This window comes from Rhea americana, unplaced genomic scaffold, assembly GCF_003343005.1.
Source record: "Rhea americana isolate MKP2758 unplaced genomic scaffold, rheAme1 scaffold_95, whole genome shotgun sequence".
Lineage (NCBI taxonomy): Eukaryota > Metazoa > Chordata > Aves > Rheiformes > Rheidae > Rhea > Rhea americana.
The window spans coordinates 1,608,186-1,619,412 of NW_028187144.1; the positions used below are offsets into that span (position 1 = coordinate 1,608,186).

An 11,227-nucleotide genomic window follows, 5' to 3' on the forward strand; every position below is an offset into this window, starting at 1 on the left:
ACGGCCAACGGCCGCCGCGCCGCTCCGCTCCCGCCCACGCACGCACAGCCCCGGGCTGCGCGGGCCCGAGGAAACCCCCGCCCCGGGCTGCGCGGAGGACGAGGCCGAAGAGGGCGACTGGCGTTTTCCAGGCGCCGCGAGCCGGAGGTTTCGCTCTGCGGCCCGAAGCACGGATGGGCGGTCTCGGTCTGAGATGCTGAGCGGTTCCTGTCGGGCCTTGATTCCTCGGACCTTAATCCCTTCCTCAATTCCCGGACCTCAGCTGCGACTTACGTGCATGAGGCTGTCGAGCTGTGCRGCGTAGCTGGGAGCGCTGCTCCGGGGCGGTTCAGCTGAAGCATCTTCCTCTTCCTGCAGGCACTGATTAAAACAAACAAACAAAWTTGGCCAGGAATTCTCACGCGCGCTGTAAGGCAATGAAGGCACGTTCCTAATTGCTTTAACATACTTTATGTACTGTTTTCYGCTGGTAAATCTATTAACAGTACCCGGCTAAGGAAGGTTAAGGTGGCCTATTACACCGCGCTGATCTCCCGATCTCCCAGCAATAAAACGGAGCCGGAGCAGGAGGGAGTCCCGCATCCGTGTGGGAGGATCCACCAATTCTAGGGCTGTGAAATGGGAGCTGGGTTGCAGGGAGATACTAGAGGAGCTTTGTGATTTTTATCCTTTTGCAGCCCTTCTGCTAGTTTTCAGTCAACGTAACAGCTCTTGCATCCAAGCCAAAGTGAACCTATTTACRAGTTGGATTTTGTGAAACACTTCATCAAAAGCTGTTCCAAAACTGATGTACTCTGCTTCCTGCATTCTTTTCATTCCCTTACTCTTCATTCACACTTCATTCATCCGCTGCAGTCACATCATTCATTGGCACAGGGGATTATGAATGCCGAGGACTACTCACACAAGTCAAGTTTGCAGGCTAGACTATATGAAATGAAGCTCCCTCGCTTGCCTGGCATCTTGCAGTTGTTTAGGAATTTGGATTTTAAAACTCAGTAACACATTGAGGCTGCGGTTCCCCATTTACTGCTTCCAAAAGAGGGAGATCCCTTCACCTTCCTCCTGCCATAGTGCCCCTTTCCTCTTCCTCGCCTTCCCGGCCTTCCCTCCTGCCACTCTCACCTGAGCTGGCGTGTCTGCTCAGGCAAATTCGGTGGGAAAAGTTTGACTAATGACAATCCTATTCAGAGTGCTCATATGCGTGTGCATTTGATCCCTTATTTATTGCAGAGTGGTTGCACTAGTTAGAATTAGAACTAGTTAGAAAGTTAGAATTGCTACACAAACAGCAACCAAGATTACTCGCCTTTTGTAGGTGCACTGTAATGGCACATTTATTTCTTCTTGATTGTTTAGTGCCTGCAGTTTTTAGAACAAATTGCAGGTAGTTTCTGAAAAGTGATAGTTTAATCCATTCCTCAACTACCAAAACTGTGCTCAAGTGATATCACCATGCTTGCACATTTATAGTATCCAAGTGTCCCTTATCTGTGTTTTCCCAACAGCCATTTTTATATGAAGAATTTCCTAATTTTACTAATCTTTTCCTGTAATTTTGTGGTTACAGACTTTAACAACAATACGACATTTTATATTCCTCACACATTTTAAGTTAATATATTTCTTGTATTCCTTTTTTTTTTCCTGATACACTTTTAGAGTTCATTTTATCCTCCAGTAATCCTTTTGACTGACATGAGCTTATTTTCCTTATCCTGCTCTGGACTGCCTCCTTATAAAGAAAGAGGGAGCTGTATGGGCACAGGAGTGGAGAACTGACTTCCTGGGCTAGCATCTCTTCTTTGGGACCTTCTGAAAATTTTAGATCAAATCAGCTGTCAAAATTGAAAGCTGAAATCTCAGGACAAACACAGCAGGTACAGTATAATTTCCTATGCAGCCACAGGATTTCTGTATTTGGTGCATAGAAAGATGGTGCTCCACTAGCTGAATGCACCACGGCTGTCTTGAGCATGATCAAATATAATTTGGGCATTTTACTACCTCTGTCTCAGTGATTATTTCTAATACACATTTTAAATATGTAATAGAGCTCTGGAAGCTGTACACAACCTACTTTTCGTACAAATGTAGTCTATCTGTCTGCACATAAACTCTTGGCTGTTATAGAGGTTTTTCAAGAGCAGTTGGCTTATGAGCTTGTACTGACACACCTGAAAGTGCGGAGTGTCCTCCTGAAGCATCATCAGAGATCATATGTTGACGTTTCAGAGAAAGGTTCTGGCTGATGAAAAAAGAGCATCAGTACAGCTGTGGCAATATTTCCCTATCTAACAAAGAAATCAAAACGAGGGTAATACTGCCTTAGGTCAAACTGAAGCATTAGGTTAAGTGTCACCTTTGGGAGGATCCAAAATACGTATATTTGGAAAGAATTATAAAATAGTGACATCTACTATTTTTACGAGGCAAACACATCTGTATTTGTGTTAGGATAAAAGGATAAGGCTTATTGTCATGTATAAATTACAGAGAGAGCCTAGATTGTGGTTCTTCTATTAAGTGTTAGGGCAGGAGATTTCTGAGGCTGAAGCTGGATCGCATAGTTCAGTCAACTTTAGGGCTCTGTGCTGCTACCCTCCTCCCTTGTACCAGCTCTGCCACTCGTTGGATGCTTTACTGCGCTGATTCAACTCACTCAGCCAGCCGAACGTTATTCTCTTTTCCTTGCCTGGGTTAGTTTTCTCCTGATTGAATGAGCCAAAGCAGTTCAGTACAAGATCAGACAGTCACCAGAGCTAACATGGAAAAGAGGAACAAGATTTTCCCCTTTCTGTGGAAGGAAGCCATTAGACTGACTCAAGCCATGATAGGTAATTTTACCCCAAGAGTGGATTCATGAGAAGCTCAAGCCAACCTGAGACTGTGCTACCGCCAAAAGAGAAATAACATCCTTTCCCCCTCCCTTAGTCAAGCTTTCCTGATGCCTCCCCTCTGTTGGCTCTGACAATCACGCAGCCACATGTTAAGTTAGATCTGCTTGCCAACGGAGCTGAAAGCTAATTCAGTTAAAAAAAAAAGTTCTCAGCAGGATCAGTTGCCTCATCCAGCTGATCCTGCAGCCACACAAATGCTGATGCCAGTGTAAGAGAGCAAAGTGTCTTTTCAGTGGCAGCCTGTGCGCATGGCAACATAAAATAGAGCTGCCTCTGCGGGCCGTAATTTCACAAATGCTTCCAGCCAGCTATTGCCGGCACTGCTGCCAAAAGTAACATGGTCTTGCCCTTCGGCCGCACCAGCTGCTCGTTCCAGGTCCCAGCCACCCTCTGTCTCGTGCTGGAAGATATTTGTCACAGAACTGTTGGATAAAAGTAGCTGGGATTAAAAGTAACAGGTTTTTTCCATGTTCGTGTTTGCCATCATTAAGACCTCTCTGAAGTCATGCTACCARTACTTGGTGGATTGGAATTGTCTCCGAGGGTGAAACACCAAGGAGAAGAAAATAGTTGAGGGCTCTGTTATCTCTCCTGGAATTTTCCAGTTTTGTCCCCTGGCTCCAYGTCTGCCTTTACTTCCCAGTGACGGAGGTTAAGGCTTCACCTTCTATCGCAGAGGTGTCAGGGCACACACACAGTAAAATCCAGCCTTCGGGATAATGACTTCTTGAAACACACTGTTTTATGCAGCTGTGCTCATGTGAACATATCCCCAAATGCAGAGATACAATCTGCAATATACTATGTACCGTGTGCTATAGGGACCGAAATATGGAAATAAATCTGCAATAGATTCAATGTGATAGCAGCTCAATAACAAGACACTGTAAGATAACATGAATAAGGAAACTATTCAAAAACAGCTCTGTGTATCAAACACTTTAAACACATATAAACATTTCACAGCTATGTGGTATCTAACTATATTTCTTTTCAATAGATACGTCTGGACTATATTAAACACTCCAAAAGAGAGATCAGAGAGAGCAGTTTCTTGTTACCATTCCATAAAAGCTACTTTTAATATGCATTGTAGAAATACCAGGCACTAAAAAGCTGTGAAGGATCATCAGCAATTGAAATGATCAACTGCAGTTTTGATGTCTGACTTTCAGAGACTGCCTTGATATCTGCAGGGTCTCTGATGACTATTTTAGCAGTATTGAATAGCTTTGTAATTTTACACACAGAACTTTGACCCACACAGTTAACTAATATTCAGGGCTTTGCCAGATTTTTCTGTGAGGAGGAAAAATTGATGATGAATTCAGTTATCTCCTTAGTGTAATCCTATTTATTTACAAAGAATGTACAGCCACATCCCATTTCCTTGCACGCAGAGGAAGCAAATGGGAGGGAGCGCTGTGCCGCAGTCCAAGTTTGCTGCTCTCGCCAGAACGCTTGCCCAGAAGAAGCTGTCCCTTGGCTTTTTCTCAGGGCCATGCACCACTGCTTCTCCCACTGTCTGCTGGCTCTCGCTTGGTGTTTCCGGCCCCTGACATGCACACAGGCAAACACAGCTGCAACCAATCTGCGCTCTCGCTGCTGCGTCTGCAAACGGTCCCTCGAGAAAACTCTCTGACTTTCCCCAAATTAGTGCTTGCTCRTATGAGTTAGCCAGACTTAGCACTTGGCCATGTAGCCCCATGCCTTGAGCAGTGGTTTCTAGTTTTTCGCTATCTTCGCCATAAAAGAACTTAATTACTGAACGAAGCATGGCCAGCGTGCCTGTCAGTTTTAATGAGGTTTGTGACTGCCCATAGATCAAAGCTCTGCTCCAGTGGGTTTTGCTTATATTGCATAAAGAGGAAAGGAGAAGTGACCTCCAAAGTAAACAGAACAACTAGGAACAAAATTAATTTTCATATACAATTTCTTCTATGACTTGGCGAATGTCAGATTAACTGTACAAAGCAGAAGACATCCTACAGAATGCTAATCCTCACAAGAACACCATATAATGAAGATTTCARAAGTACAAGCACAACCTGTTTTTCATCTGAGACCTTGCCTATATCATCTTCCAAACCACAGGCCTGACCCTGGGAGTGGAAGGACTGCTTTCAGTAAACAAACCTTGGTTTTCCAGGCCTGCACTATCATTTACCTCTCTGCAAGTCGCATGCAGATGTCACTAAACCCACACCAGCATATTTTATAACTRTTCTTTCATTGGCTATTCCCAGGAGCAAATGCCCCCACAAAGCTCATGGCAAGGGAGAAGCACGTCCTAATAGTTTTTTTCTATCAGAGTTTTAAGGAGAACAGAGATGAACAGGAATCATTTTTCTGGAGAACTGAACTATTAAGCATGTTGTATTAGACACTGTAGCAATAGGTGATATGCAGTTCACCCTTCCCTTTGGCTTCAGTGATATCAGGGAACCTTATTAAAACATACTTGTCTGCTGATGTGGATCTGCTTTGCAGGGTTAATGAGAGACAGTTACGTTTCATGGTGAAGCTCTGAGCTAAAGGACAAAACAAGTCAACGACCATAGTTTCAGCTCAGCAGGATCAAGTATGCCTGCATTTGGGAAATGGATGGGACCGTTCTTTTTTCCTGCTCTTCTAACATGGTTCCCAAACAAAATGTCTCTGCTGCTACTGTTCAAATAAATGAAGTTGAAACCCTGTGAGCAACAAACATGTTTAGACATGCTGTGCATAATTTTGCTTCCAGTGTGGGAGGGCCTTAAATACTTGGCCTCCCCRATGAAGAGAAGTGCATACTCCTCAAGAAAGGCAGAAGCCGAATTAACCCTTYGCTACCAAGCACAGCTACGCTTTTAAACACTGGAGCCCAGCTCTTCATTTTCTTGAGGCAGTTCTTTGCGTATTGTAAAAATCTTGAGACATCTCAGGCTCCAAATATGCTCAAAACAGGCTGACAAGTATGGTGCTATCTCGCTGGTGTTTCTCACACCAGCCTCCACGAAAGGCCCGTGAAAGAGCCACATTTCCTTACCGGCCACCTTCCACCTTCCTGCCGCTTGCCCAGCATTATACGTAGCGGATTGTGCGAGGCACCAGCACCCTCACTCAGGGCCTGGCTCATCTCGCCGGCTTTACCTGCGTGCCTCATTGTGACACCAGGACGTCACCGGCCGTCACCGCCGCACCGGGCTCCGCGCCACCTCTGCGGGACACCCTCTCTCCCGCCACGCACGTACGCAGGGGAACAAATGTTCCTCAAAGACTCCCCGACAGCTTTTCCGAGCCTTGGCACACATTTTACCYCACAGCCGCCTGTAAAATGAGGCGCTCGAGCTAAGGGGCTGGTGGGGCAGGAAGCCCGYGGCAAGGCACCGCCAGAGATTGCCCCAAAGAGCCCCATCCCCCTTTGCCCAGCAGATTTGGCAATACGAGCACGTGTGGCAAGGCATGTTTGCTTTCCCAGTGGTCACTTGGGGGAGGAAAGGACTTTCTGGGCCACAGAGAAAGAACAGGACAGCAGGTCATTTTGAGGTTAAGTCTTTTTTAAATATATTTTAAAAATATATTAGCATATATCATTTAGCACTTACTGTAACAAACTTGAACATGTGACAGACAATAAAAATCCCACAGTGACTTAAATGGGTCTAATTATGTGAAAAACAAGTTACCAATCAGAACGATGGTGCCCTRCATATGAAATAAATAAACATCAGTTTCCAGCTAATATTTACTTCTTAGAAGTTCAAGCATAATCCCATTTGGCATATTTTAAGGAAGTGAGCTCTTGACCCCAAATGTTTATGGGCTGTAACAGTAAGTCCAATAAAAGAAAGGAAGCAGATTTTAAAGTTGCTCTTAAAATTAGATTGGTTTTAGGCACAATTTTCAGAAAGACAGCATTTCACCTCATGTTTCAAGTAAAGGGGTAAGTGTGACTGATACAGCCCATCCAGGCCAATGAGGTATTTCTTGCTATGAAAACTTCTTTTAACAAGGGTTTTTGAATATCTGCTTAAAAAAACCTCTAAGATAGATAACTTCGTACCACATGGGTTAGATTAGTTGCATCATATTATATAAGGTAATAAAATGTTAAGGGAGCTTTCTAGGTGAAATGCCACAAAATGAGACACCAGCTGAAAATCATGAGAAACAACAATTTCATCCCAGATTGGTTTGGGGATAAGTATGACTTTAAATATATACATTCAAATGATCTGCTGTATGCAAGACATTGTAGATCAGCAGTTCRCAGCACACCTTTACTGGATATTTTTCTGTAGATAAATAAGAACCTGAGGTAGGTATAGATGGGCTGCTATAGCCATCTTATCAGTCTTTACTATATTTACTGGAGTAGCATATCAGAGCCCTGTTTCTGCATACTGTGTGTCCTCAAGTTCTACAGCTTTTGATAAATCATTTGAGAAACACCTGTGTAACCCAAAGGCCACAAATCAAGCTAAAACTATTTAAATTAAGGGAAATTCTGCAACTGTGAAAGGCACACAAAGCTGGTTCCAAAATGTGACCATGTACTTTGCAATAAAACCAGTGCAGTAATAGAGTACTAGCCTTTCACTAAGTACATGCGGCAGTCTTTACTGCTCAGTTCATCCAGTCCTGAGTAAACCAGGGAAGACTCCACCAAAGCTTTTGAATACAATTGTACTAATGAGAAAGCACTCTAGAAGCAAACAAGACTTTAAAAGTTGAGACTTAAAACTGACTAGCCAAGACTAGCCAACGTTTGGAAGATGYATTCATAAGCAGTTACAATCAAAAGCTGTATCCACTGATAGAAGCACGTATTTTATATGATTTAGAACAATAGTCAGTTTTTTTGGAAAATAAAACTTGTTTACACGGGTAAATTAATTGAGAGAGGTGACAGGTTCTATAAACTTTTATAGTCTTTTTGTAACACTTTGGAATAATGATATAATAAATAGTGAAACAGAGAATACCTCCTGTGCTGGAATGATGCAAATTAAGGTGCACACTTCTAAGTCGCCTACTTAAAACCTGTAAACATATTGAAAGACAGCCAGAATAGGCTGCAGAAAGACTATAGGGCTTCCCCGTGTTTTAGAGCAGCTCATGAGAAGGGCAGAGGGGCCAAAGAGGAGCTGCACATTGCCTTCCCAATGCTTTCATCATCCTCTGAGTGTCCACCTTAACCTTTTCTTGGGACAGGCATATGCCTTGWGGCTGATCCTGTCCCATAACCACCTTGTAAGCAGATCATAGAACCACAAAATCAGTAAGGTTGGAAGGGACCTCTGGAGATCATCTAGGCCAACCTCCCTGCTCAGTAGGGTCACCTACAGCATGGTAGACACAGTTGCATCCAGGCGGGCCTTGAAGATCTCCAGAGAAGGAGACTCCACAACCTGGTCCAGTGCTCCGTCACTCTCACAGGGAAGAAATTCCCCCYCACGSTCAGGCSVAACTTCCTGTGCTTCAATTTCTGCCCATTGCCTCTTGTCCTGTCACATGGGACAACTGAAAAGAGTTTGGCCCCATCCCCTTGACACCCTCCCTTCAGGTACTTGTACACACTGATAAGATCCCCCCTCAGTCTTCTCTTCCCCAGGCTGAAGAGGCCCAGCTCTCGCAGCCGTTCCTCATAGGGCAGGTGCTCCAGCCCTCTGATCATCCTCATAGCCCTACGCTGGACTCTCTCCAGTAGCTCCATGGCTCTCTTTTCCTGGGGAGCCCAGAACTGGACACAGCACTTGAGATGAGGCCTCCCCAGGGCTGAGGAGAGCGGCAGGATCACCTCCCTCCACCTGCTGGCAACACTCTTCCCAATGCACCCCAGGAGACCATTGGCCTTCTTGGCCACAAGGGCACACTGCTGGCTCATGGTCAACTTGTCATCCACCAGCACTCCCAGGTCCTTCTCTGCAGAGCTGCTCTCCACAAGGTCAGCCCCCAGCCTGTACTGCTGCCTAGCGTTATTTCTCCCTAGGTGCAGCACTCTGCACTTGCCCTTGTKGAACCTCAGGAGGTTCCTCTCYRCCCARCTCTCCAGCCTGTCCAGGTCTCTCTGAATGGCAGCACAGCCCTCAGGTGTGTCAGCCACTCCTCCCAGCTTGGTATCATCAGCAAACTTGCTGAGGAGGCACTCTGTCCCCTCATCCAGGTCACTGATGAAGAAGTTGAACAGGATGGGACCCAGTACTGAGCCCTGGGGGATACCACTAGCCACAGGCCTCCAACTAGACTCCATACCACTGATGACGACCCTCTGAGCTCTGCCTTTCAGACAGTTCTCAATCCACCTCACYGYCCACYCATCTAACCCATACTTCCTGAGCTTCTCTAGGAGGATGTTATGGGAGACAGTGTCAAAAGCCTTGCTGAAGTCAAGGTACACAACRTCCACTGCTCTGTCCTCATCTACCCAGCCAGTCATTCCATCCCAGAAGGCTATCAGATTGKTKAAGCAGGATTTCCCCTTGGTGAATCCATGCTGGCTACTCCTGAKCACCTTCTTGTCCTCCATATGCCTGGAGATGACATCCAGGATGAGCTGTTCCATCACCTCTACCAGSAATGGAGGTGAGGCTGACTGGCCTATAGTTGCCTGGGTCCTCCTTCTTGCCCTTCTTGAAGACTGGAGTGACACTGGCTTTCTTCCAGGCCTCAGGCACCTCAGGCAGCTCTCCAATTCTCCAGGACCTTTCAAACATGATGGGGAGAGGCCTGGCAACACCATCTGCCAGCTCCCTCAGTACCTGTGGGTGCATCCCATCCAGGCCCATGGATTTGTGGATGTCCAGCCTGCCCAGAAGGTCTCTAATCCTATCCTCCTCAACCAAAGGGAAGTCTTCCCTTCTCTGGACTTTCTCCCTCACATCCAGGCTGCAGGATTCCTGAGGGCTGCCCTTAGCAGTGAAGACTGAAGCAAAGGAGGCATTCAGTAATTCTGCCTTCYCTSTATCCCTTGTCACTGGGGCCCCCACCCCATTTGGTAGTGGGCCCACATTTTCCCTAGTCCCTTGCTGCTGATGTATTTGAAGAAGCCCTTCCTGTTGTCCTTRACATCCCTTGCCAGAYTCAATTCCAAMTGGGCCTTRGCCTTCCTTGCCGCATCTCTACATACTCTGACTGCATTCCTATAATTCTCCCAAGATGCGTGCTGCAGAGACAGGAAAGTGCCTGGCGTTGGCCGCTCGGTCTAACGCAAGCTCCAGCCATCTCTGACCTGCTCCCCGCAGCGTGGGGCTGTGTCAGGGCACTGGGTTAAGGTTTGAATATCCAYTGAGAAGAGAAGGAATATTTTGCATCGGACTCTCAAAGCCTTGGCAAGACCGAGGATACCAGTGTTTTGCAGGTCAGTCCTGCCCCATCGTGAAGCGGCCCGCGTTGTGTCTTTCTCTCCTGAGCTCCTGCGATAGCTGATGTCGCGCAGGCCAGATGTGAGGCTGCTCAGTGCACGCAAAGCGCAACCAGTGGGAAAAGGCAAACTCACAGGGAACGCAGGAACAGGTGTAGAGACCCCAGGGACCAAAGACWCGGCCTCTGCCAGGCAAGATTGTGTGAAAGTTTTGCTCCAAGGAGTCTTTTTTTATTATTATTATTTTTCCGAGGGGGAAAAAAAAGGAAAGAAGATAAATGTGGTTCTCATTATTTGGAGCCATGAATAACTGACCAGTGAATTTCCAAGAAGGATTCAATTTTCACATGGCCCAGGACACTATTGCTAAAAGTTCGCTGACATGATATCTACCGTCTGCCAAATATGTACAGATATAAATACTTTTTTAAAAAAGGAGGATAGTGAGCATGATTTCAAAATGCGAAACACATGCTGCACGTTGTCATCCTATCATATCAGCTCGCGGGTTCCTGGCATATCTCACTGAAGCTGTTAGACATGCGTTGTTTTTTTTTTTTTTAAGTAGTCCTTTACTGCGATTACATTTGACTTGAAGAGTACAGCRTTGCATGAAGTGAACTAGAAATTCAGACGTTTTCAATTGTAAAGGGGAAAAAGAAAAAAAAGAAAACAAAAAGCAAGTACATTCCTGGCTGCCAGCTCACGTGTTTTTAAACTTTCACTTCCTACCGAGAGACACAACTTTAATGGGATTTTTTTTTTCTTCTTTTAGGAAGTGTTTGATTTGAGAGACTGGGTGAAAAAAGAGGCGCCGCCCGCCTGAGGGACCGCGTTACCGGCCGCCGCGCCACGAGGGGAGCAGAGGGAAGCCGCGGGGGCGGCGGAAGGGCCTGACTCAGCACCGCCAGGACTAGCGCGGCCGSGGTTTGCGGCTGTTTTTGCCCGCTGGCGCCGTTCGTGCCCGTAATAACCGCCAACG

At 46.0% G+C, this 11,227-nt stretch overlaps 2 protein-coding genes across 6 annotated transcripts in view; one reads left to right on the forward strand and one right to left on the reverse strand.

Moving 5' to 3' along the window:
- The window catches only part of TRIM13 (tripartite motif containing 13), a 6,553-nt gene extending 5,975 nt beyond the window's left edge, over positions 1-578 (reverse strand). For 2 of the 5 annotated variants that reach the window (XM_085325035.1, XM_085325031.1), the window contains exons 1-2: positions 449-568; positions 274-360 (exon numbers count right to left, since the gene is read on the reverse strand). In XM_085325035.1, the coding sequence (XP_085181161.1) occupies positions 274-279 (6 nt within the window). In that variant the 5' untranslated portion in view covers positions 280-360; positions 449-568. Of the gene's footprint in view, positions 1-273 lie in introns of all 5 variants that reach the window. The other 3 variants (XM_085325034.1, XM_085325032.1, XM_085325037.1) reach the window with 3 other exon arrangements.
- A 9,731-nt stretch (positions 579-10,309) lies between these two features.
- The window catches only part of SPRYD7 (SPRY domain containing 7), a 12,252-nt gene continuing 11,334 nt past the window's right edge, over positions 10,310-11,227 (forward strand). The window contains exon 1 of the mRNA XM_085325001.1: positions 10,310-10,437. Within this exon, the coding sequence (XP_085181127.1) occupies positions 10,310-10,437 (128 nt within the window). The remainder of the gene's footprint in view (positions 10,438-11,227) is intronic.